At 34.2% G+C, this 27,776-nt stretch overlaps 1 protein-coding gene across 2 annotated transcripts in view; it reads left to right on the top strand.

Moving 5' to 3' along the window:
• LOC120352338 overlaps positions 1–27,776 on the top strand; it is a 382,353-nt gene that overhangs the window by 124,404 nt on the left and 230,173 nt on the right. The window contains exon 3 of one of the 2 annotated variants that reach the window (XM_039432401.1): positions 19,058–19,173. The exons of the other annotated variant lie outside the window; for it this stretch is intronic. Coding sequence (XP_039288335.1) covers positions 19,058–19,079 — 22 coding nt within the window. The 3' untranslated portion in view covers positions 19,080–19,173. Of the gene's footprint in view, positions 1–19,057; positions 19,174–27,776 lie in introns of those variants that run through there. 2 annotated transcript variants of the gene reach the window in all.

The following is a 27,776-nucleotide window of genomic DNA, read 5'->3' as shown; positions in this document are numbered from 1 at the left end:
ATTGATGAATGATTAACACTAATCTGCACAACCATATGGTCGTCACTCATATATGACAATATAATCATTAGCATGTCCCATGTAACAGTAATTTAAACCTATGTACAATACATATGTATTCTAGGTACCTTGATCTAGAAAGGGTTATTACTTTCCTTGCCCTATTACCATAGGTGAGGAAAGTATTGCTTTCCAAAAAAAATTAAGGTACCCTAATTTCAAGTTTTCTATACGTTTCAAGGTCCCCTGAGTCACCACTAAAAACATGATTTTTGGGTGTTGGTCTGTGTGTGTGTATGTGTGTATGTCTGTGAACACGATAACTCCATTCCTAATCAACCGATTGACTTGAAATTTTAAACTTAAGGTCCTTATACCATGAGGATCCGACAATGATAAATTCGATAAAATTGAATTAAAAATGGCGGAAAAAATGGCGGATAATTACTAAAAAACATGCTTTTCACGGTTTTCTCGAAAACGGCTATAAAGATTTTCTTCAAATTTATACCATGGATTGCTATTTATAAGCCCTATCAACTGACATGAGTCTCATTTCTGGGAAAATTGCAGGAGCTCCGTAATATTCTCGAGAAAAATTGCGGATAATTACTAAAAAACCATGTTTTTCACGATTTTCTCAAAAATGACGACCGATTTTTTTCAAATTCATACTCTGTATAGTTATTTATCAGCTCTATCAACTGGCATGAGTCATGATGGGGGGTCCACCCCATCCTTGAGAAATGGACTTTGTAACCTCCTTCTCGTGCATGAGGTTGGTAGGTAGAGCAGTTCATAAAAAGAACGAAATAATTCTTCTGTAGAGCAGCTGTTTTGACGACTTTCAAAAAAATCATCGAATTTCACAATTTACACAAAGGAAAAAGTACTCTGAAAACAATATTATATAATAATTATACACTTATACAGAAGTCTGATCATCTATATATATATATATATATAAAAGCGAAATGGCACTCACTGACTGACTGACTGACTGACTGACTTACTCACTCACTCGCATAACTAAAAATCTACCGGCCAAAAACGTTCAAATTTGGTAGGTATGTTCAGTTGGCCCTTTAGAGGCGCACTAGGAAATCTTTTGGCGATATTTTAACTCTAAGGGTGGTTTTTAAGGGTTTAAAGTTCGTCTTTTAGCATGTATATTCTTCTTCTCCCAATCTCTTAATTATAATTGAAATTTCCATATCATATGTTACTATAGAACTATAATCTAGATAGAGTACCTCTTCGAAACAGTTGTTAACTGACAACTAAATTAATAATTTTGTCAGGTTGGCATTAAGTTGAGTTGACTTTGTTAGGTTGGCACCAAGTTGAAGATTTAAATGCATTTATCGCGGAAAAATTGATTGGGCACTGCTACTTCAATCCTGGGAATACTATATTACTAGCCGTCAGGCTCGCTTCGCTCGCCATATCCGTTTAGCCAGACGTTTAGTCTGCACCTCCGACTGAATTGTCCTAACATATGATAAAAATGCTCAAATGGAAAATGCAGGCGAGCGAAGCGAGCCTGACGGCTAGTAGTTTCAAATAATCATGTTGCCGCCTATCGTCATTATGTTTATTCCCCTAAATTGTTCTCGTTTAAGAACGGGGCTTACAGTTCAATGAGCAAGGAAAGTTGTGTGAGTGTACCACACCAGATTTTTCTTTGTATCGTGTACACAAGAGATTCAACTTTTTACATGGAAAAATTTTCTTCTCTATAGTCCTACTTTTTTGCACATCACCAAGGTTCATGGTTTTGCTCTGGAGATTAGCGGTGAATGAATGTTATGTACCCTCATTGAAACTATAGAAATTTAATTTCAAAATTTTCTCATGCTTCTTTGATTATAAATTTATAATCAAAGTATAATTTGATTGTATAATCCAATGTTCCAATACTCACTATGAACTAACTTTCATTTTCAAAATAGCAGCATGGTATTCTCCGTTACTTAGCATAGCTAATGTTTTTAGTTGATGGATTTCCTGTCAATATGACCCGCTTATCTTCCTAACAATGTAACTCAGGATGCACTATGCATCTCAACTTCATGATCATGTTATTTCAAGACACCCAGGTAAGTGAGGTGATTCATTAGTTATGAGGGTAATCCCAATATGCTCATGCACTAACACGGAGTCTATTATCTAAGGAGTTGGGCTGATTATTGTTGATGTTCAGATCACAAGTTCCCTGAGATAAGTGTCTGCCTCAGAATAGGAGCTCTCCAATTACGCTAATAGATTGATCAACTTAAATCTAGGATCGCGTTGAAACGGGTCTGATCCCAGTACGCAGTTCACCTCTCCACTCTGGCCCATCCATTCTCTTCTTCTTCTTCTTCTGTTTAATCAAATGTTTTTAATTCCTTCTCCTGCTGCATCTCCTTTTCTCCATAATTCAACCCTATCTCATATGCTCATACGCTGTTCTCTAACATATTCGTTCCTGAAACAACTGCTTGGAGCTTCTCACATACATGAATGATTTTATTTAATAAATTAATTATCTTTCCTCAATTATATACAGTCCTCCAATTTATTCTATACTTTAACCTCTACTCCATCTGCAAATACCTCTAATTGAAAGTTATTTCTTCATCAACTTACATCTCTATATTTTTTAGTTGATCTTCATATCCTTGTCTCCTCATTCTTTCTATGATTCGTTTTTGTTTCCTTGTGATCCTTCTTCTCCATTTCTCCATTCCCTACATCTTCTCCATCTACCTATTCCCATCCCTCCTCTATCAAAAACTTCAATGTGATCCTACTTTTTTCTTTTGTTTCCTTCTTTCCATTCCACTTCCATCAGCATATTCTTCTTCTATCTCTCTTCCTACCCTATTCTACGTTCTCGTTTTCATTTTCCTACTTCATTTTCCTTCCACATATCCAACTTCCTCTCTTTCCCCATCTTTCACAACATAATTTTCTTATTCAATTTTCTTCTTGCCCTATTGTCATTTTTCCATTTTCATTCCTCCTCTACCTCCAGTTTCCACCCTCTTCTTTCAATTATCTTCTCTATTCTGTACTCTATCTTCTCCTCAATCTTATCTCTCCCTTCAACCTATAATCATTAAAGACAGCAGCAACAGAAAGAGAGCATTGTTTAACACACAGCACCGTGCTTTTCTCTTGGTCGAGTGATTTCAAACAGAGACAACAATTATTGTGGGATGCTCGTTGATTGAACAGAGTCTAGAACTTCTCCACCCCTTTTCCTCGTCACGTCACAAACCTTTCCCCCTTTGGTGATGATTGAGGGTTCCTGTGGAGGGGAGAAGCCCACCTGTTTGCTTGAGCAAGGCAATCACGGCAGGCTGCATTGCGAGTAGCGGACTCACGGGGTGTACTGTATGCATAAGGCTATTACAGTAGTTTACAGTGCTGTTGTAGGCTAAGGCTAGCTACAGAAACAGCATTTCTGTTCCACAAATATATGCACTGTTATGGCACAAATCGGTTGTTTGACAAGGATATCAGGAATCGATAATGATTACGATTAGGCTACAAATCCAAATGGGGTATAGCCTTCAGCGCTCTAGTGGGTGTCTTGTCAACTACAACTAGAGACCAGCTGGGTTGAAGAACTCGCTCATGCATTGATTGTGAGATCTGAAATTTGTAATTTATTATGCAGAGTTGATGAGAATTACTATGTAAAAAGCTGAATATATCTTTTACAAGTATGATTAGTAGGTTCCATGATAATCCAATTTCAATTGGAGAAAAACTTTCTTTCGCTTCAAAACTTTTGCCGACATCTTGGATGCGTCATATGGATCCAACTTCATTCCAAATTCAGCTTCATTTTGAATCCAACTTCATTTTCTCAAATGAGAAAGTGGTCATGTGATATATGATTTCGATACAGAATTTCAAAGGAAAATTAATGGCGAAACCCGCACATCAATATTTGAACGTACTAATAAATGATACAAAAATGAAGTGAATGAGTACAGTACCTATAACATATAACACCTATAACACATTGAATAATCAAGTGTATTTGAATACTAATAGTAGCTTATACTCACATTTAACTTTGAACAAGAAACAAATGTCAAAGCAACTGCTATCACAAGTAGTATTAATTACGTGTATGTTACAGAGACAGGCAGACAGACCTTGATGGAAACGAGTTAATATAGAACTTATAAATTAATGTTGTGTATTATTCATCTGGAATCATTTTTGTCGGCGCATAAAGTCTGCCTGTCTGACAGTCTGTGTGACAACTGCCAAATAATAGAATCGGCTTCTATAAATTATGATTGGAAAAATTACAGAAATAGCATGCGAATAATTCCAGTTGACTGATAAATGATAGATCAAAACGAATTTTTTTCTCATGCACTTTCATTGCTATTTTTATATCCTGAAAAGGAACGAAGGAGTGAGTCAATTTTGTTGTCCAGTGAACTTGACCTGTGAAAAAGGGGTCTAAGAATTCTCGTTAAAAATTTGAATTTGATTGATCAATTATCTTCGAAGTTCTGGTCGAACTTACAAACTGACAGAAAACGACTTTAGGTTGTAGTATGTCAAAAGTGAGATCTTCGCTAAAGCTCGTTCAATGAAAAAATTGATTATTCGATATTCCAAAGTTCTGAATAGTGTGTTTGTCTTTTGGGTCTCAAAATTTCAAAGGAGGAATCCAACAATCAAATTCCAGCTCTAGATTTGACGAATTAGATCTCCAATTTTAACTGAATTAGAAGTACTATGGTAATTAGCTTACACAGTTTCATAGAGCTAATTTCTTAGATTAAACATCAACCATATATGCGACTCAAGGATCAAATATAGTAAATGCTCTCTCACTTTTAGCATTAATTCAATGGGAATTCATGTTCTTTAATATTATAGCCTACATGCCTAAACTATCCAAGTGAAAGATTAGCAGCTAACTTAAAACTACTTAGGCTACATACTCTATTCTCTAGCAAGCCGAGCTATACGTGCTAACACTTCAACTCACTTTCAAAATTTGATGATTGAGAGAGAATAACTCACATTACAATAAAATACAGTATTGAGAATATAGTTTCATAGTGTCTCCCCATCAGGAGAGCTCCTAAATATCGGACCTGACCCTATGAAAAAATCTGGTGTGGTACACTCACACAACTTTCCTTGCTCATATTTGAAACTACGATCAGACTTCTGTATATGTGTATGTATAATTGTTTTCAAAGTACTTTTTCTTTGTGTGATTAATTGTGAAATTCGATGATTTTTTAGTTGTCATTTTTTTAAAGTCGTCAAAACAGCTGTTCTACAGATGAAATATCTCGACTATGTGTTCTTTTTATGAACTGCGCTACCTACCTACCTCATGCACGAGAAGTAGGTTACTAAGTCCATTTCCCAATGATGGGGTGGACCTCCCATTGGTTTCCCAGAGAGGAGACTCATGCCAGTTGATAGAGCTGATAAATAACTATACAGGGTATGAATTTGAAAAAATCGATCAAGTTATTTTTGAGAAAATCGTGAAAAACATGGTTTTTTTAGTAATTATTCGCCATTTTTCTCGAGAATATTACGAAGCTCCAGCAATTTTCCCAGGAAAAAAATAATGTTATTTGATAGGGCTTATAAATATCCATGGTTTGAATTTGAAGAAAATCGTTAAAGCCGTTTTCGAGAAAACTGTGAAAAACATGGTTTTTTAGTCATTATCCGCCATTTTTCTCAAGAATATTACGGAGCTCATGGAATTTCCCCAGAAATGAGACTCATGCCAGTTGATAGGGCTTATGAATAGCTATCCATGGTTTAAATTTGAAGAAAATCGTTAAAGCCGTTTTCGAGAAAACCGTGAAAAACATGGTTTTTTAGTCATTATCCGCCATTTTTCTCAAGAATATTACGGAGCTCATGGAATTTTCCCAGAAACGAGACTCATGCCAGTTGATAAGGCTTATAAATATCTATCCATGGTATGAATTTGAAGGAAATCGTTGGAGCCGTTTTCGAGAGAACCGAGAAAAACATGGATTTTTAGTCATTATCCGCCATTTTTCTCAAGAATATTACGGAGCTCCTGAAATTTTCACAGAAATGAGACTCATGTCAGTTGATAGGGCTTATAAATAGCTATCCATGGTATAAATTTGAATAAAATCGTTAGAGCCGTTTTCGAGAAAAACGTGAAAAACATGGTTTTTTAGTAATTATCCGCCATTTTTTCCGCCATCTTGAATTGGATTATATTGAATTTCTTATGGTCGGATCCTCATGGTATAAGGACCTTAAGTTCAAAATTTCAAGTAAATCGGTTAATTAGGAATGGAGTTATCGTGTTCACAGACATACACACATACACACACACACACATACACACACACACATACACACACACACACATACACACACACACATACACACACACACACACATACACCCACACAGACCAACACCCAAAAATCATTTTTTTGGACTCAGGGGACCTTGAAACGTATAGAAAACATGAAATTAGGGTACCTTAATTTTTTTTGGAAAGCAATACTTTCCTTACCTATGGTAATAGGGCAAGGAAAGTAAAAAAGGCCGCCGATTTTTCAATAGCAAAATTACCAATCAGCTTTTTGGACGGGGTGGGGGGGGGGAGATTTCAGTTTGTTGTAATCTCAATTCGTCCAGTTCCCGCTGAAGATGAGTTCTCGTTTATGCGGAAACGTCGAACACGACAGGCATTGTTGTCACGGTGACATATTGCCAAAATCCAAGATGTGTCAGTAAAATCTGATCTAATAAAATTTTGTTATACTTGCTTATTATCTATAATAATTAGGTAATTCAATTGAATTTCGCATTCATCATGCAACTATTGTACTCTATATTGTATTGTTCTATTGTACGAGTCAATGGAAGTGAGTAATAATAATGTATTTTAGAATTTGTCAGAATGAAAAATCAGTAGAAATACTAGCAGATATCCAACTCAGCATGCATATCATCTGTTCAGCCTAAGAGCCAACAATTTCTGAAATTTTTATTTCAAACTAACTTACTATTTATCGACTACTATATTTCAGAATAAAAATTCAGACTAAAACACTTCCTTATTTATGGAATATTCGGAATAATAAATATTGATTATTTATGTTCATGAACAGAATTGAAGTGAATCATTTAACTGGAGAGTGTTATTATAGATCGAAAATAACAATACCCCATCATTACCTGATCAGGTCCACAACACTAGACTCAATTCTGCTTTCAGCGTTATCAACAGAAATGCATGTAGTTCACAAAGCTCTCCATAGGTAGCGCGAGACGGTGGTCTCTATTACAGTATTATGTATAATCAGTTTTATAATGGTAGTTAATGTAGTCTCTATCACAGAGACTGTAGAAACATGATCACTGTATTATTTATAGTCACTGTGGTGTCTATTACAGAAAGAGGTCAGGACACCTGGCCATATTGAGGTTAGTTGAAAAGTTTGCTACTTGCTGTTAGCCTGAGCTGATGAACAGATAACGTGTTATTATCATCTATATAATAAGAGAGAGTAGGATTGTGTTTTTCGTTTGTTCGTGTGTTCGTTTGTTCGTTTGTTCGTTTGTTTGCATCAAAACATGTAAACTTGTAAATAATAAAGGTGCACCGAGCTTTGCTCTTGAGAACGAAATCATAGAAGCATAGTTTAAATTTATTTATTTATTGATACACAGAATACAATTCTTTAAAATGATTGGAAGAGGACCAACAGGGACAGCCCAAAACTGTATCTTCCCCAAGTTTTGATTTTCCACTATAGTTCAAAAAGTACATGTATGTTCCATACACTTTTGAATTTAAGTCCAATTTCCAGTCCAAACATTTGAAATCAGGAAAGTTCAAATCTAGATTGTTTAGAAACCGAATTGAATATAAAAATAACAATCACTAATGTCTTAAATCTGTGAACTAATGATTAACTTTAAAAATTTTCATATACTTCAATTTAGAATGATATACTATTATTGCTACAATATTTGTCAATATAAAAAAAAGAAATAATGAAATTTGAATAAGAACGTATCGTTGGTCCTGTCAAAAAATCAGATATTATGATGATCATGTCAATCAATTTCATGCCAAATAATATTTCTCGTGAGATCAGCGGATTGAATGCAATACAGTTCAACAGCTGAACATAATAAATTCTTTCTCACTTCCATACACGCACTCGCATCTTCCATTATCGACAGACGACGAAATTGTCAGACGTTTTTTAAAGGATAAATGATCCTTTTAATATCCTTCAGCGAATTTCCCCAAAGATGAGACCCAGTGTAATCGAATTTTTATAATTATTATGAACCTACTATCATGTCCCAAATGTCCCTCGGCCGCCGCGCTGCATCCACTAGCTGTCACACAGAGATCACTCATCAGAATAATTCTAAATAAAAATATCCGATTTCCCACTGAACAACTCTACACCGAAGAATCTCCTGTTCTTGGCATGAGACAAATCTACATTATACTCTTTTTATTTTTATGGAATCGTACAGAACAGAAATTTTTACACAGCTACACCCAACTAGACATAATTATGTTGAATTTTGGATTCATACCTGGAGCTACTTTCACATCGGTCGATAACAACCCATTTCGTATCCCTCACCTACTTGATCACAATCTTCCAATAACAATAAAAGAGGCTGAGGGATGCAGTGCTGCTAATCACAGAAATAAGATTGTCACATGGTTGCTTGGTATTGGTCGAGAGGCATCAAAAGTCCTCATAAACTTGCCTTAAGCCGTGTCTACACTGAACAAATAATGTTCAACAAACATGTTTGTTGAGAAATTTTGGGCAAATTTTATTATGTTTGACAAACAATGTTTGCCCGTGGCCAGTGTGGACGCGTCACCAAACAAAATATCTATAAGTGGGAAGAACAGGTTTTATGTTTTACAGCTGTCAACACTAAAAATGTTTGGAAAAATAGTTATTTTTTGTTTGACAAAAATTGATCATCTCAACTTATAAAAATGTTTATTCCTGAGCTCCTCATCAAACATGTTTGCCTAACATGTACATCGAACAATTGTTCAGTGTGGACACAGCTTATATATATATATATATATATATATATATATAGATATATATATATATATATATATTGTGAAGTTGTAAATTGTAAATCCTTCACAGATGATACGATGTTTCTGATATTTATAAGAGCAATCGCTAAATCCCTCTTTTGCGAATAAATTCACAAAAAATTAAGGCCATCCGGCACGCAAAATTACTGGGTTCAAACTCAGCTCTAGCTCAGTGGTAGAAACATGAATTTTATAAATACAAATAATCACCATAAGGTTCAGTGACCGGTGATTGATAATTCTACCGCTGCTTCTATGAAGTCTTGAAGAATACCAATAAGGAAAGTAAAAGAATATTTGATGACTGATTATCAGTAACAATGTATCACTAGAGAATAATAAGGACCAACTATAGTTGTTTCTAGCTGATTCTTGAAACGCTCGTTGCGAATACAAGTACTCACCAATATACCCTTCCGAAATTCCTTAGAACTTACAACGCCAGTTCTTGAAGTTCTCTGGATCCTTATTATGATATAACTGGAACCTTATTAATATAATTTCTTAATATACTTGTTCTGGTAGATGAGATGAATATCATCAAAGGATGATAAATGTTGAGTGCTCTGAATAAGATTAATATTACTTGATTCAATAATTTTAAGTGCTGCTGAGGATTTGTTGGTATTAAAACAGCTCAAACTGTATATCACGAGATGAGTTAGGATATAATAAAAAATTCTATGAGTTTGTATGCTGACATAAAACACAAAATATATTCCCATAAAAAATATGTGCATAAAATATTCGATATATCTATAATTTACTTAAATAAATGTTTTTTAGAATCTGAGTAATTATCACAGGTTTCGCTAATATTCACAATAGTGTGTTTCAAATTCATAATATATTATATTTAATACTGATATTTCGACTTCCAGTCAATACAAAATTCTGCCAATAAAAACCTGTTCGGTCTATAAGTTTGATATGGTATACTTTGTTCAATTAACAAAATTAATATTTAATAAATTATTATCCAAAATGAGATCTCAGGGATTTATATGAATTCGGGCTGTGCATGGAGTAAGCTTCCTACATATATTAATAAATTTATAAAATGTTCTCATGAACTATGTGATATATTCAACACGTGGTGACTTTTTAGTTAATTCAAGTTAATTTGAATAGCGCTTTTTTATTAATTACCCCACTGAACGTAGAAAAAACGAGCTCGTTTGACTTATCACTCACTGAACTGAAGTTCTTGACGGTCTCGTGGATTGAATTGATTATTTCCAATAATTAATTAGGTAGGCTCCTTTTCGTCACTGCTGGGCTAACGCATGGTCCAGATTCTTATAAGTTCCTTTCCGAATTGAAGATATATTTATGGGGAATAGTTACGAATTATGAACTCTTTGACAGCACTGAGTTCACAGATAATTGAACATTTAATACAAATACTTTACATTAAAAAAAGGGTTTGGCTTAATAATTTTAAGATTTTAAAAGGAGGAAGAAAGAACCCTAAACTCATGTGCATCCTCTCGGTCGAGATCTTAAGCCAGAAGAAGGAGGTTTTTAGAAAAATTTGCCTCTTCCAAGAATAATTCTGTAAGCTACTCTCTGATTGGCCTTCATTTAATAGACTCAATACAATTGGTTGCCTTGGGAATCAGGGCTTCCTCGGCTTTATAATAGAAAAAATTAAATAAAAAAGAATTTTATACAAATGTATGGAGTGTTTATCTTAAATTGATTTCATAAATAAATCCTAACATGCGATGTTAATACTTTAGTTTTTCTTTTATATGAGTTTTGTATACTCTTGATTTATCATGCTTTTTTAGATTATAATAAATATTTATACAAAATAATGGGTGTTCGTATTTCTACACATCGACTTCATTTAGTATACATAATATATCCTTTATGAGTAAATTTTATATAATTCAGCCTGTCATATGGGTTGATCGAATAATCAGCTGGTTCGCTCAGTATTGATTCTAATAATTATCGATTTATCCAAGATCAACCAATTCTTTTCAAAATGTAAACAAATAACTCTAACCTCAATGTTCATGCATTTTATTTTTTATAATCCGCCAATAATAAGTAAGCCGCTTTATAATTTTTTGATCTTACCAATGGGTTCTCATAATTATTAAATCACAATTATACATGTTTTCTTATCATTGTTGATAATGCTATTACTCCTAATCGCTAATAATACTTGATTTGAGTTGATTTATCCTTGACTAGGTCTAACCTTCTTTCCAATTTTATAGTTCTATTATATTTCATTGGTTCATTTTAAAATAGTTGGTGGTATTAATTTACCACGTGACACAATACGCCCTCTGATTTCTGATTTAAAACGACAATTCGAGAATATAATATAATTCTATGATCCAGTTGGTTTTGGATCAGAAATCATACATGTTACAAAGTCTGTTAATAAATCTACTGAAATTCTACCTCCTAACAACTCAACAACATATACAACAATAAATAAATTCAATTCAAATACATACGCCTTACATCGGCCAATCTCCTCTACACACAATACACAAATAAAACTATCTCCTCCTCCATACACAATATAAACCTTTTTTCTAATCCACGCTCCGCCCTCAGGCCAGAAGCACATTTGAACATTGGTGCAAATCATTGCCAACCTAACAAACTGGTAATTCTCTGACTTGCAGAATATAATATTTTTTCTCTCTCGACATAGAACAGTGACTTGTACATTTTCATTTCATTCTCTTGCAGAATTGGGCTTTGCTTCATAATGAATATTTTTGAAGGATAATCTTTGGTAAGTTTTATTAACAAGAACTTCTTATTCATCTGATACATTGAAACTTTGGCTTAATGCTTTTGGTGGTAACTATGCGCGTTGGATAATTGGCGGATGATTTTAGTGATTTCTCAATTAGTTTACACATAAATAATAATAATAATATTTTTTATAACATCTTTACATACAATTCACATTTATATGACACTTGATCTTCTTATTCGGGGTATCAGCTTGGATGATTTGAGGCCATTGACTACTTGGTTCTTGTATTGAACAGCTGACCTTTGTTGGCTTCTGTCTATCAACTGTCGCCATTTTGATGTCTCTTCATGCTATACAACGGTAGTTGGCTTTTAACATTAGAAGTTATTTTTATTCTTGCTTAATTAGTGAGGATGATATTAAGGTGGTTTCTAAATTTTATTTCTTTATTTTCAGGTGTTGTTATTCGAAGTGGATACTCGTCTCTAATTAAGTATATTGTTGGCGTTCGTCTGGTACGTATATCTTGTCAGGTAGGCAATGATGTTTCATCAAAATATTATTATTTATATCCTTATCGCTTAGTGTCTCGATAATACGGTTTGAGATTAGAAATATTTTCCCACCAAGTTAATTTGGTTGCTGCTGTCCGTTGTTATTTATAGATGAGGTTGTCCTGATGAGATTTATCCTTCTAAATATAAAACCCCGGTTCTTTATACCTTTCTCAAACAGTTCTTAGCTTCCTCAATGGTAATATTTCAATCCGGTCTTTTTTCAATCATCTTGTAGTCTTAATGCATTTTTCGTCTCACTTTCATTTAATATTCTCGGTTTCAGTTTGTTGTAAATTAGTAGGCTCACAACAATAACATTTTTATAATATACCTTTCCCATCATCAATAATAGATTCTTTTAATAAAAACAACATAATATCTTCTATCATACAACACAGTCCTTTATCCATATCACAGCCATAACAAATAGTATACAATACATCAGAACATTTATCATTCTTTAACAATATAATCTCTCAACATGTAATAGTCAGGTATTTCACTCTCTTATTATAATTTCTTATTTCTTTTACTCTTCTTAAACACTGTTTATCCTTCATCAAACTCAATACGTAGTCCACGTTATTTTATCATCCATGCATGTTTCAATCGTAGTTTTCCTTTCAGTTCCGTTTTTATCCCTGTATGAATCCATATTAGTCCTTCAGTAGCTCCAGTTTCATTCCATTTATTATGTCCATTTTGCCAGTCATATCGCTGATCTTCTGCTTTAAAGCGAATGTGCCGCGGATGCATACCGTCGATCTCCGGTCCTCCATCCTGGTTTCGTTCCGGAATCCTCCTCGGGCGTTTGAAACGTGCATGCGGCTGGTATCGTTGCGCGTGGTACTTCTTTTTCTTCCGCCTGACTTTCCGCCTCCGGGCCTTGCGGTGCATGCCTCTTTTCTCCTGTAGTCGGTCATGCAGTCGGTCGTCCGGTGTCTGCCTTGGGCGTTTCCGTCTCCGGGCCTTGCGATGCATGCCTCTTTTCTCCGTAAAGCCGTCCTCTCCGTCCTTGGTGTGCCTCGGTGGGGTCGATTGATGCGCGGGTGTAGGCTCGGTGCGCAGATGCTTGGTGGTGGTCCCTTGATGCGCGGGTGTGACGTTCAAAACGGGTTGATCGCATGTTTGCTCCATATTACATAATTCCTCTACTGTAACCTGGTGTTCCTCGGTGGCGGGTTGCTCTTCCTGCGGTGATGGTTCTTCAGTGAGAAATATAAGGCTCAAGAGGGATTGATGTTTACAGGGCGTTTTAAGTGCATGGCGGGCGGCGGTTTTGTGTGGTAGGCTGTCTTGTATGGGCTCCTCTGTGTCTGGTGGTGGGTCATTTGCATGTTGATTTTGTGTTGTCCTTGTTGTATGTGCTACTGTGTAAGATGTATTTGTCCGGTTATGATTTTGATGTGTTTCACCTTGGTTCTTGTGACCTCCATCTCGCTTGTAATGATTCCATTCAAACGATCTCTGCCATCATAATATGCTCCTCTATCCTGTTGTTTGTTATTGTAATATGGAGATCTATTTCTAGAACTGTTTTCAAACGATTGATTTCTGCTAATATTTTCAGTGTATTTTGGATATCGAGTGTTTATTCCAGCATTTGACATTTGATTTTCACCATTATAATTTTTTCTGAAACTATTGCTATTATGTTGAAGAGAATGATTGAAGTCTCCTGTGCAATCGTTTACTTGACTGGATTCAGAAGTAACGGATTAGATACAGTGTAAATGTTCCATTAATTCTTTGCAACTGTGATTGAGGATACTGCTAGTGTCATACGAACGTTGAAAGGAAGCTTTTTTGATAATATATTTGCTAGTGATGCATCTGCCAAAGATTCGTCTAGTTGCGAATTTTTGCACATCATCTTAGCCACAAATTCAGTATATGACTGTCTGCCTCTATTATCATATGTGCATGATATAATCTCTGATAGTGCGTCCATCTGCTTACGTTTGCTCCAATACTGCTGCAGGAATTGGGAGATGAAGTCCTCCAGGCTATTGATATCTCGCATCCGGCTCTGGAAAAACATCAGTGGCTCGCCGAGTAATAGACTGGACAGTTGGAAGCGCCATACTAACCAAGAGGTGGGTATCAATTCGTGAATAGCTTTTATTCGATCTATGAATGGTCTGGGTTGCATATGACGATGGGAATTATCGAATTTTCCAAGACTTTGAAAAAGTTGAGTGCCGTTTACTACTTCATTCAGTGTATACTGCATTCGACTGACTGGGATATTTTCCATACATGTCTCTATTCTGGAGACTCGTTCTTCATTTGCGATCCATTTATCATTCATAGTTTTCTTATTCGCATTCATTTCATTATACAATCCAGTTAACTTCAATTGTTGTCCGCCTATAGCATTCTCTAGCATGCTGTACTTTTCTCGTGATCTTGCCCCCTCTTCCGTTAAATTCGCTATACTTGTTTGCACGTTACTCTGCTCTTTAACTATCTCTACTATTTTCTTATTATTTTCCTCCAATTTGTCCTGGATTATTTTGATAGTTTTGCTGTTTTCCCGGGCTGTTTCCGCTCCTTTAGCTTGTCCTGCTAAGAGTTGACTGAACATGAGTTGTATTTCGTTTGTAGACTCATTTGCCATAAGATTGGTAACGTAACCGACTGAAGAGTCTAATGTTGTATTGCGTTTTTCCAGGTTGGTGGGGGCTGGCGGTTGACTGGTCACGTCGGATGGCGACTGGGTGGCGGCACTCTCCGTTCCCTCGGCGACGCTTGGAGCGATCTGCGAAGACGCCGGTACCGGGTTGGACGCCCTCACTCCCTCATCTCCCTCAGCCGGACTCTCATTGGAATTAATCGCATCGACGACGTTATCAATCTTCGTAGAAGACAATTGGGCCAAGTTTTGCGGGTCGAAACTGATGGAGCATATGCTGACTCCCTCTCTCTCTCGTGGGGTCTCCGCGACATTGTCCTGTGGTTGTTGATTGGCCGGTGTCATAGCTACATAGTTTTGGGGGTGGTCGCTGAAGTGGGAGATTTGCGAGTTGGCTGGCGACTGGTTCATGGTGACGTTATTATGGAATACTTCGAGTAAATAGCCAAGTGTGTTGTCAAGTCTCAGGAATATTAAAATGGATTCAGTGATAGTGCCTATTCTGGATAAAATTGTGTGGTGTTAAAAATTTCAATTGTCATGTACATATATTACTAAACGGACATCAATAGACAGGTATGGCTTACAAATTACACTAATATAGTTCTAAAAATTCTAATTAGGGTCTTATCCTCCTGAATAACCACAGTATTATAATGCCTCAAATAACCTATAACCCTGGTCAGCATACAATGTCTAGATTCAAAGATCAAAATCAAATTTTTACTATAACTTTTATGGGAATTTCCATCCAATTTTTTCTCTATTATGAGAATTATGTTATCAAACTCGTGTGATACAGTTTGTCTGTATTTATGCAGCTTGAAAAATTTCAATTTGAAGAGCAACTCAATTATTTTAGCCAGAAACTTACAATAGATCATCAGATATATCTTGTCGAATTGACTTCAGATTATACTTCTTGCAGCTTTCAGTTTTATCAATAATTTCATTAATCATTGATAGTGAGATTGAGTAGGTAAGCTTTTCATCATGCTCCACTGGTTGGGTGCCATATTATGTGAGATTGTGCTCTGTGCCCTTGGAGGGTTACCTCTCATGATAGAGCGATGATATTAGTATTTATAAGAGCAGTCTCTGAATTCCCTCTTTTGCGAATAAATTCACAAAAAATTAAGGCCATCCGGCTCGCAAAATTACTGGGTTCAAACCTCAGCTCTAGCTCAGTGGTAGAAACATGAATTTTATAAATACAAATAATCACCATAAGGTTCAGTGACCGGTGATTGATAATTCTTACCGCTGCTTCTATGAAGTTCTTGAAGAATACCAATAAGGAAAGTAAAAGAATATTTGATGACTGATTATCAGTAACCATGTATCACTAGAGAATAATAAGGACCAACTATAGTTGTTTCTAGCTGATTCTTAAAACGCTCGTTGCGAATACAAGTACTCACCAATATACCCTTCCAAAATTCCTTAGAACTTACAACGCAAGTTCTTGAAGTTCTCTGGATCCTTATATGATATAACTGGAACCTTATTAATATAATTTCTTAATATACTTGTTCTGGTAGATGAGATGAATATCATCAAAGGATGATAAATGTTGAGTGCTCTGAATAAGATTAATATTACTTGATTCAATAATTTTAAGTGCTGCTGAGGATTTGTTGGTATTAAAACAGCTCAAACTGTATATCACGAGATGAGTTAGGATATAATAAAAAATTCTATGAGTTTGTATGCTGACATAAAACACAAAATATATTCCCATAAAAAATATGTGCATAAAATATTCAATATATCTATAATTTACTTAAATAAATGTTTTCTAGAATCTGAGTAATTATCACAGGTTTCGCTAATATTCACAATAGTGTGTTTCAAATTCATAAATATATTATATTCAATACTGATATTTAGACTTCCAGTCAATACAAAATTCTGCCAATAAAAACCTGTTCGGTCTATAAGTTTGATATGGTATACTTTGTTCAATTAACAAGATTAATATTTAATAAATTATTATTCAAACATGAGATCTCAGGGATTTATATGAATTCGGGCTGTGCATGGAAGTAAGCTTCCTACATAAATTAAATAAATTTATAAAATGTTCTTATGAACTATGTGATATTATTCAACACGTGGTGACTTTTTAGTTAATTCAAGTTAATTTGAATAGCGCTTTTTTATTAATTACCCCACTGAACGTAGAAAAAACGAGCTCGTTTGACTTATCACTCACTGAACTGAAGTTCTTGACGGTCTCGTGGATTGAATTAATTATTTCCAATAATTAATTAGGTAGGCTCCTTTTCGTCACTGCTGGGCTAATGCGTGGTCCAGATTCTTATAAGTTCCTTTCCGAATTAAAGATATATTTATGGGGAATAGTTACAAATTACGAACTCTTTGACAGCACTGAGTTCACAGATAATTGAACATTTAATACAAATACTTTACATTAAAAAAGGGTTTGGCTTAATAATTTTAAGATTTTAAAAGGAGGAAGAAAGAACCCTAAACTTCATGTGCATCCTCTCGGGTCGAGATCTTAAGCCAGAAGAAGGAGGTTTTTGGAAAAATTTGCCTCTTCCAAGAATAATTCTGTAAGCTACTCTCTGATTGGCCTTCAATTTAATAGACTCAATACAATTGGTTGCCTTGGGAATCAGGGCTTCCTCGGCTTTATAATAGAAAAAATTAAATAAAAAAGAATTTTTATACAAATGTATGGAGTGTTTATCTTAAATTGATTTCATAAATAAATCCTAACATGCGATGTTAATACATTTAGTTTTTCTTTAATATGAGTTTTGTATACTCTTGATTTATCATGCTTTTTTAGATTATAATAAATATTTATACAAAAATAATGGGTGTTCGTATTTCTACACATCGACTTCATTTAGTATACATAATATATCCTTTATGAGTAAATTTTATATAATTCAGCCTGTCATATGGGTTGATCGAATAATCAGCTGGTTCGCTCAGTATTGATTCTAATAATTATCGATTTATCCAAGATCGACTAATTCTTTTCAAAATGTAAACAAATAACTCTAACCTCAATGTTCATGCATTTTATTTTTTATAATCCGCCAATAATAAGTAAGCCGCTTTATAATTTTTTGATCTTACCAATGGGTTCTCATAATTATTAAATCACAATTATACATGTTTTCTTATCATTGTTGATAATGCTATTACTCCTAATCGCTAATAATACTTGATTTGAGTTGATTTATCCTTTGACTAGGTCTAACCTTCTTTCCAATTTTATAGTTCTATTATATTTCATTGGTTCATTTTAAAATAGTTGGTGGTAATAATTTACCACGTGACAATATGTAGATCCTGATATATTGCAAACTCTGTAAACTCCGATACTGTTATGCACCACTCTGAACATTACAATAAATAATTTGGAAATTTTATGATATACTCAAACATAATACTATAGTAATCTTCAATGAAAAAACCCACGACATCATGCTCTGTTAAAAAAAATTAAGTTTAAAAAATTAAACTATTTATGATTTCTATTTCTTCATCATTATCCATTTCCATATTGTAATATTAAAACAGAATTCTGCATGATTTTTTATTCCACAGTTATTATAGATAAAAACTCTTTCCCCACACACGGACCAATAGTCTATGTGGGGAAATATTTATTTCCTGAAAATATGAATTAAATATTGTAATGTGTGTAATGCTGTTTCTGAATATTTCTATTCCAGTGAATCCTTCATCAAAAATATAATATTTATAAAGTTTGCTCGACTGCCAATTCAGTTGAAATTAGAAACAATACACTGGTTTCTTATACAGATGGAATATTGAACGACATAGTTGCGATACATACCCTTGAATGATTTGTGTCTCCTCAAATCTCCATCAACCACTATTTGGTGTAAATAAAAGTATTAAAACATTTCTGAAAGTTCCATGTGATGTGGGTTGAGTTCACTTTTCCACGGTTAAAGAAGCTGAAGATTTTAAGAAATTTATTCTCTTTCCAGATCTCATGATATTTCTCAATGAAACGGAATGGACGAAGACAGGTTTGAGACAACACGGCTTATAAAGAATAGAACTTCCTAGATGTTTTAAGAAATAAAATTAAGTTGAAAGAAGGGTACATAGATTTTTTCAATTTTTTTAATACGAATAGCCCTCACTAAGAAAGTGAATAGTTGGAAAACACACTGCCGAGACTCAGCTTTCCTCTAATTTGGTGCTCAAATCCTGTTTTTTTCCTTCTTTGACTGGGCTTGGATGCTATAATGGATTCATTTTCTATAATACATCTACTGTACTACTTCCTCACATCCATTATTATATCTTAATATATCTTATTATATCTTATAATTATATTATCCTTGTCTCTACCTAACTTCGAATGAGTTCAAGTGATCATCATCACCATTGGTTTGATGATTTCAAAATATTTCTCCCAAAATAATGAGATGGAAAATAATCATGAATATGACCATTGCATACCTTACACCTACATATACTGGCCAGTTTTCAATCCTCTCATAAAGCAATAGATTGAACTGATAAACTTGGAAGCCATCTTCTCACTTGGAGAACGTGACACTGATAGAAATATCCTTGTCTCTCCCATAAACAACAATTAATCTCATCAAACGTTCAAACACAAAACTCCACCTTAAGTACTGGGCTTTTGAAGAGTACGCTCTAGCACGTAGGCACATTTATAAGTTTGTGGCAAAAACTTTGGACTTGGGACAAACTTGAAGCGTAGTTTCTGCTCAAACCGACATTCTCCTTTGTGCGAGTTAGGCTCAACTTCGGCTTTGAAGGCTTTATTCACCTTTGCTGACTGAATGTAACTGTTTTGCTCTGAAGCTCAGTCAGTCTAGCACCTCATGGTTTTTGCTCATCTTTGAATACGGTGTCCCTGTGTTCGAAATTTCATCTCAGACTTCTTGCAACACACCAAAAAGCTGTTAGAGCAGATTATGTGTCCTATAATTTATTTCTGTATTCAGCTAAAAATGGAAATTCGGAATTATAGCACGTATTCGCTTTTTCTGCGGGCATATGAAAGTGATTTTCCAAAACATGGTTGAATAATTATTATTATTATTCATCCAACTTGGAATATTTTTTATGTATTTCGATATAACTTGGTTGTGTTTGTATAATTCGTCAGTTTGGTTTGGAGTTTCAATTTAGATCACTTGGATTAGCTTTGGATCACCATAGATTTAGATCACTTAGGAACTCGGTTTCAAAAAACGAATCCAACATTTGTATGATGATATTATATTCATCAGCTGAACCTTGATTGTTTTAGATTCACAAGAAAAACTTGTTTTTTCATGTAAATTGTCATTGAAATTAGTATTTGAGACTTACATTAACCTTTCTTTCACTCTAAATCGTACACAATTAAAAACCATGATACTTCAATTCATTGTGACGTCACGTGTGACTCACAATGTAATGTTCTAATAAAATGAATCATATTGGAAGAATTAGCGAACTGAAAACGATCAGCCTAGTCAAGGTAGAATAATTATAAAATTGAATCTTATTTTTTGATAAGAGGTACAGCTATTATTGATAAGCGATAAGAGATCAATGGAAGATCTAATTACACGCTAGTCTGTAATATTGGAAAATATTGTAATTTGTTCTTGGTAGACGCAAAAATAAAACATTCGTATAATTAAGAGGTTGGAATTTTTGCCATCTTTTCGACATCTCAATTGACCACTATTTAGTAGCTTCGAAAATGCAGATGTGGACCAAGTGGAGGTAGAGAAAGAAACTCACACATAAAGAAGAAAACGGAGCTTATAAGGTCTACCTCTTACAAACCGAGAGTGTCAGAAATTTGTATCAGACCAGACTAACACAGAACCACTCTATCGGTGGAGGAAGAATGGAACATTGTAAGAGATACGCTAAAAGATATAGCCTACGAAACACTTGGCACGCAAAAATTAAAAAAAAAGAAAAAAGGTTTGAAAATTTGGAACGAAGTGATTTCTGAAGCAATAAGGAATAAGAAGAAGGCTTACAAACAATTACTACAATCTCCAAAAGATCAGGCAAAACAAAATTATAGAATAAAGCGCAATATAGCAAAAACTATTGTTAGGAAAGCACATGAAGACTCATGGGACAGGTTCATTTCAGGAATTGAGGATGATCTACATGGGAGGCAGGAAGTTGCCTATAAACTAATGAAGCATCTCAATAGTGATGTAAAGGGAATGACTAAAATAGAAAACATAGGCAAAGAAGAATGGATTCTGCACTATACGGATTTGTGGTACAGAAGTGACGTACCATTTATAGAAAAAGCACAACAGTTGCAAAGACAGATAGATGGTATTGATCTGATTGGTATTGAGGAACTAGAAGAAGCCCTTAGACAAACCAAGAATAGAAAGGCAACAGGATTGGATCACATAAACTCAGAACTACTGGAATATGGAGGCACACTTTTAAAATTTCGCCTACTTCACTTGATAAACATGTGCTGGACCTCAAGGTATATTCCTGAAGATTGGAAAAAAACGATAGTTATATCACTTTTTGAAAAGGCAGCAGGAATAATCCAAATAATTATAGAGGGATAAGTTTATTGAGAATTGTGTATAAGATATACAGTAAAATATTGAGCAATAGGCTCAGAAAAATCTCGGATGTGCTTTTATTAGAAGAGCAGGCCGGCTTTAGAAAAGAAAGATCTTGTATTGACGATGTTTTTTCATTGAAGCAGATAATCACAAAACAAGTAGAATTTGATGTAGAGACACACCTTGCATTTGTAGACTATGAAAAAGCGTTTGACAAAGTAGAGAGACAGTTATTATTTTTAGAATAAATTAATAAGAAGAGGCTTCCCAATCCACCTAGTTGAGGTGATAAAGAGCTTGTTTCATGGAACGACTATAATCTTGAATTGTTCAGGTTCATTAACACAGGAAATTCGCACCAATGTTGGCTTAAGACAAGGACAGTCTGTGCTGTCTTGGTACGAAACATTTTTGTCTTGCAACATAGGCAATTAATGAATCATTAAAAATTAGTTTCATTTCGAGTAACTATTATTTGTCATCCTTTGATGATAGTCACATTCTTCAGTCAGCGAATATTTATTGATAATTGTTTGTTATAATAAGTCTGCTATATATCACATAAGGTTCCAGAGATCTTCCAAAACTGATATTGTAAGTAATAAAGAATCTTGAAAGGATAAATTGGTGCACATCAATATTCATGTTGAGCGTTTTGAAACTAAATTAGAAAAATAATAGTTGAGTTTCATTATTCTTGATTGGATATATGGTTACTGTATTCCAGTCCCCGACTATCTTTTTGATTTCTTTCTTGGTATTCTAAAATATCTTTAAGAGAGTGGTGGTAAGACTTGACAAATATTAGTCATCTAGACCATTTATGGTCCATTATTGTAAAGTTACTCATGCATTTATTACGGAGCCAAAGCTGTGGCTAGAACCCTATTTTATTTGCGAGCCAGATGGCCTTCAATTCCTGCAAATTTATTTGCATGATAGGGATCATAATATCAATTTTGGGCACCCAAAAAGTGACTGCCACATAAAATGTCACAACCAACGTGGGGCATATATTGGTGTATCCAAATACAGCTTCACATCATCCACTGATGATCCAAGTTGTTCTGAGCTTATGAGAGCAGTAAAAATTATATAGGCCTAGTTTGCATATACTATCACAAATTAATTCTGAAAAAGTAAGTTGAAAAGGCTCTCTTCTATTCAGCCTTCTTGCTTATCTTCAAGCTTAACAATATTGAGAGCCTGGTCTACTTGAAAAAAACGTAGCAGAACAAAAAATAGTCCACTGTCCAATGACTTCTCAATTATATTTGTTGATCTGTGAACTTGTTCAATTGAAAAGTGTTTTATTCTAAATTCAGACTATAGTGTGCTGGTATAAGGTCTTTTTCTATTATTTTTAGAAATGGTTGGTAAAGTTTTTCAAACAACCTTTAAATGATTGGAAGCAATGATACTGCAGAATTTGAGGTTTTTCTTGCGGATGATGCCCACATGAGTTTTTTGTCGTACCTGAGTTATGGGGAGTAAGGAGGTGTTATCAAACATTCATGCTATTGGCACGATTTGAACCCACAAAACAGGTGGTCCTAGCAGTACCAAAGTTTGTAACTCTCCTTACAACTATGAGGCCGGCATGAAGTGGTTTTCCTGATTTTTGTAACATTATTATTGTTTCACCTATTTCCCATGTATTAGATGCCATGCTTTAATCTGAATGCTGCATTGGATGAATAAGTGAGTAGATAGAGAAATCACATTTTTGACAGCTCCTTCAGGAAATTCTCAGTAATAATATCGAAAGCAGGTGATCTTCTTGTACTGAGACTGATAAGGATTTTTTAGATACTTCACTTACACTGACAGGCTGGATATCAGATATATCTGTATTTTCCATGATCTAAATAATCTCTTCGTTTGCAACTCTATTGGGCTGGGAAGTTCCAGTCTAATATTCTGTGAATTCTTCCACTTTTCTACTGTCTTCACAAGAACATCTGTCTTCTTATATATTTGGATATGTGATGAAATTTATTATTTTATGTAGTTTTCCAAAGTGCAAACTGTTCCTCTATCTGCTGTCAAGCTTTGAGTGAAGTTCTTTTTCCAGCTTTTGATCTCTCTTTTGAATTATCAAGTCTTGTGAAAATTCTCTTATCTGCTGGATCCCGCCACTGCTCAAAAAATACATCTATATGTTGAAAACAGGTACCGTAATCCCTATATTTAAAAAAGGGGATAGGATGTCCAAAACAAACTACCGTCCCATCTCACTCTTACCTACTCTATCAAAGGTGTTTGAGAAACTTATTAAAAAAGATTAATGAACTTTTTAGATAACAACTTTTTCTTCTCCAATCAACAGTTTGGTTTCAGGCAGAATCTCAACACCGAGCTTGCCCTTCAACATTTCCTGCAAAATATATACTTAGGATTAAATAAAAAACAAGGTAATTGTGGTGCTGGATTGTTTATCGATATCAGTAAAGCATTTGATACTGTAAATCATGATCTTCTGCTACATAAACTGTGGCGAGCAGGTATTAGAGGTGCACCCTTGGAACTGCTTGGAACTTTCCTACAGGGAAGAAGTCAGGCAGTAAAAATTAATAATCAAATTAGTGACTTGTGTGATATCTGTCATGGGGTCCCTCAAGGGTCGGTCCTGGGACCTATATTATTCTTGATCTACATTAATGACTTATTCAATGGTGACTTATATATATATATATATATATATATTTACGTTTTTGTGCCTGTTGTGGGTCCAGTAAAATTTCAACTCTTATGTAGTTCCCCGGGACCCCCCATTTTAAATTTGATCAGATAGTCACAAAATGAAACTATTATGTTATACCTGAAGAACTTGACTTGCTGAATGGTTATATTCCACTCAATTTATGATATATTCATCCATAATTAATCTAGATCCTTGTGAAGTTATTCACCTCATGATGGTCCTTTCTAACCTCCAAAGTGCTTATATAATTCTGCTATATAAAATCTACTCCTATGTTGGGTCTTGAGTGATTTGGCGCCAACATTGGAGTTGCATGCAAATTTTACTCCTCAAGAAGGTCCTTCAATATTATAATTGCTGCGTGAAATGTGCTCCTATGTTTGGTCCGCTGAGCTGTGTTGCCAATTCTCATATATAGTAAATAAATTCCACTCCTCATGAAGGTCCATCAAACGTTGCCATACTTCGTCTTTGTAATAATGATTCGAGATTTGTTTGAATCAACCAGCGACCGGCTCCGTGAACTTGTATTGCACATAACTCAAAACATTTTGTAGAGCATTGTCAATAGACTAAGATTTTCATGTTGTCAGAATATGTAAAGGAAAAAAATTGTACAAGCACCGTTTTTTTATGCATTTAAAGTTGATTAATAAAGTTGATTTATTTATTTATTTGAGGTTGCATAATAAGTCAAGCATGCTCAATAAATGTAGAAATCTAGGAGATTACCCTGAAAACCCCAATGAGCTGTATCAGTTGAAAGGGAATTACCGAATTAAGAGCCATTTGCACAGTCAAAGCTTAAACTGAATTTAATCAGCTGGTGGCTTAAACTCAAAATGTAACACATTATAACAAACGAGACTTGATATGGATTTAATCCAGTTTAAGATGGAATTTTCGTTTAAACTGTCACTGTGCAAATGGCCCTTCTATCAATTATTGGAAATTAAAAAAAATGTTTTTGACTTTCTCATCAGAAATTAACCACACTAATCTTAAGGTATGAACATCTGAATAAAATTGGGGAATGGCCGTGAAATTCAAACTTATTTGCTGGAATAATATCAAGGTTTCGATTGTTAAAACTGAATGAAGACTTTTGGGCAGCATGCCAGGTCTTTGAATGAATTTTAATCACAATACCATCTTTACCGAACACTGCCTATTGTTATATTGATTTTAGAATTATTTCGTGTATCAATAAATTCAGTTTATTGCAGTGACATACACAAGAAAGTACAATAATGAAGGACTACTGGAATCATTAAAACATCGAATGCTACAAACTGTTACTACATTTACATTATAATGAGCAATGTACTCCAACATCTTCCAAGTATGACAATTATTCCTTATAGAATATTAGTGAGTCTAACTCCAATCTCTAGAATATTATCAAATTATCTGATATTAATTGATTTGTATACGAAGTATTCATCCATAGAAGTGTAGGTTCATTCCTTAACACAAGGTGGGTCTTTTGTTTAAATCTCTACAATTCGTGTTGGTCTGTTCAATGGTAAGAATATACTCAAGTATGTAATTTATATAATGTATATATTTATTAATTTATATATGTAATGTATGTATTTATGTAATAGAAATCTTAATTACTGCATCACTGTATATTATATAAATTGTACCTGATTGGATAAAGATATGAAGAAACATTTGAAAAATATGATTCCAAGCTCAGAAATGCTAAAAATGCATTCATTTTTCCATAGAATAAAATGAGAACTCAAAGTTCAGCTGAATGTCTGGTAGGGAATACGGATATTACTCTATTTTTATTCTTAACCAGCATCACATTTGAAAATGCTTATAACTTTGTTAAATTTGGACAGATTGATTTAAAAATTTAGAAGAATCTCAAATATATGAAAAAAACGTTCACGACTTTTTGTAGAATTTTCCCATGACTCCTTCACCTTCCTAAGCCGAAAAAACATAATTATTATGAGAGTTGTGACGCTAGGCAAAAATTTTCAAAAGTCGCGCTTCGTTCAGCTGTCGCCCGCCAAGGAACTGAATTGGATAACTTTTCCCGCGTAACAACGCTACAACGCTATTGGGTAGTTGAACTTGAACCGGCAAGTTCAAACGATATGCATTCATTTTATCTCTCTATAAAAGTGGAAGCTGTAGATAACACCAAGTTACTTGGAATACAAGGTACTGGCCACGTGCATCTCGATCTTTTAATGATCAGAGTCGGATGATCAGTGTGACATCATTGGTACTCTAAATATCTATTCTTCCTATATTTCCAATGTTAAATTTAGCAGCTTTGTAAGTCTTTTTCTCAAAAAGTAAATAACTTTCAAGTCCCATCGACATCTCCTACGACTCATACAATATTTATCTTTAATTTTTTTTAGAAATTCAATACTTTTGGACGACTGGATCTTTCAGAATGATTGATTTTGTAAGAGCCTACATCGAATACCTGTTGCTCTCTTATTGAAAATTAACATGCTTTTCCTGGCTCTTTTGTAATTCAATTACTCAATGCTAATGAATTCGATAAATCGATCATTGAATAAGGTATTAAGAACATGAAACATTGATTGTACTATTATTTCTTTCACAATCCTTTATCTTGTCTGTGTACTGTATATCATATGTAGAATCAATAGAACTTCTTGCCTAATCCCTTAGGAGGAACTCTTTTTTCAGGAAAATTATGGCTTTCACATACTTGATGAGGAAATAGTTTTCTGGTTGAATCTTTCTAATTGAAAACTATAACAAAAAATATAAGGGCGAATATTATATTAAAGCATGGATTGCGCGTGAGGAATTCTCAATAATTGTATTGAATACTTGATCTCGTATTCTGAAACACATATTTCTAATTTAATTATTTGTAAGAGGAATTCTCAATTGGTACTTATTGTAGAACTCTCATTCTTTATTTATTTGTGAAAGGGAAAATCAACTCTTCATGATTCAATAATAATGAATTTAATGAAAATGAATCATACATTGAAAAGTATGCGTATGAATATGAATTCATACTATAAGTATCCTACAATATATTCCTTCTAATAAACTTGATAATTCTATAAGGCAAGTGATCGGTTGAATTCCTGTTTGAAAGAATAGAAAGGATGAAAATCTCTTTAATCAACTCGGAGGGCATTTCAATTCTAGAAATTGAACTCTCATAAACTTAAAACAGGATAATGTGCGTGGTAAATTCCAATTATTTTCAATCTCCACATTATTTTCCTATACCGGAAAGATAATATAGTTGGGCATATTTTAAGATATTTTTTCAAATAGCAAATTATTCAGTTTATAATGCATTTATGAATGTGAGTGTTATACTATCACCCCATACTTTCTTTTGTTCCATATATTGGGGCTTTCTACCACATAGAGTGTGAGTGATGTATATGTGATAAA

This window comes from Nilaparvata lugens, chromosome 7, assembly GCF_014356525.2.
Source record: "Nilaparvata lugens isolate BPH chromosome 7, ASM1435652v1, whole genome shotgun sequence".
Lineage (NCBI taxonomy): Eukaryota > Metazoa > Arthropoda > Insecta > Hemiptera > Delphacidae > Nilaparvata > Nilaparvata lugens.
This window is presented reverse-complemented; position numbering and strand designations above follow the sequence as displayed.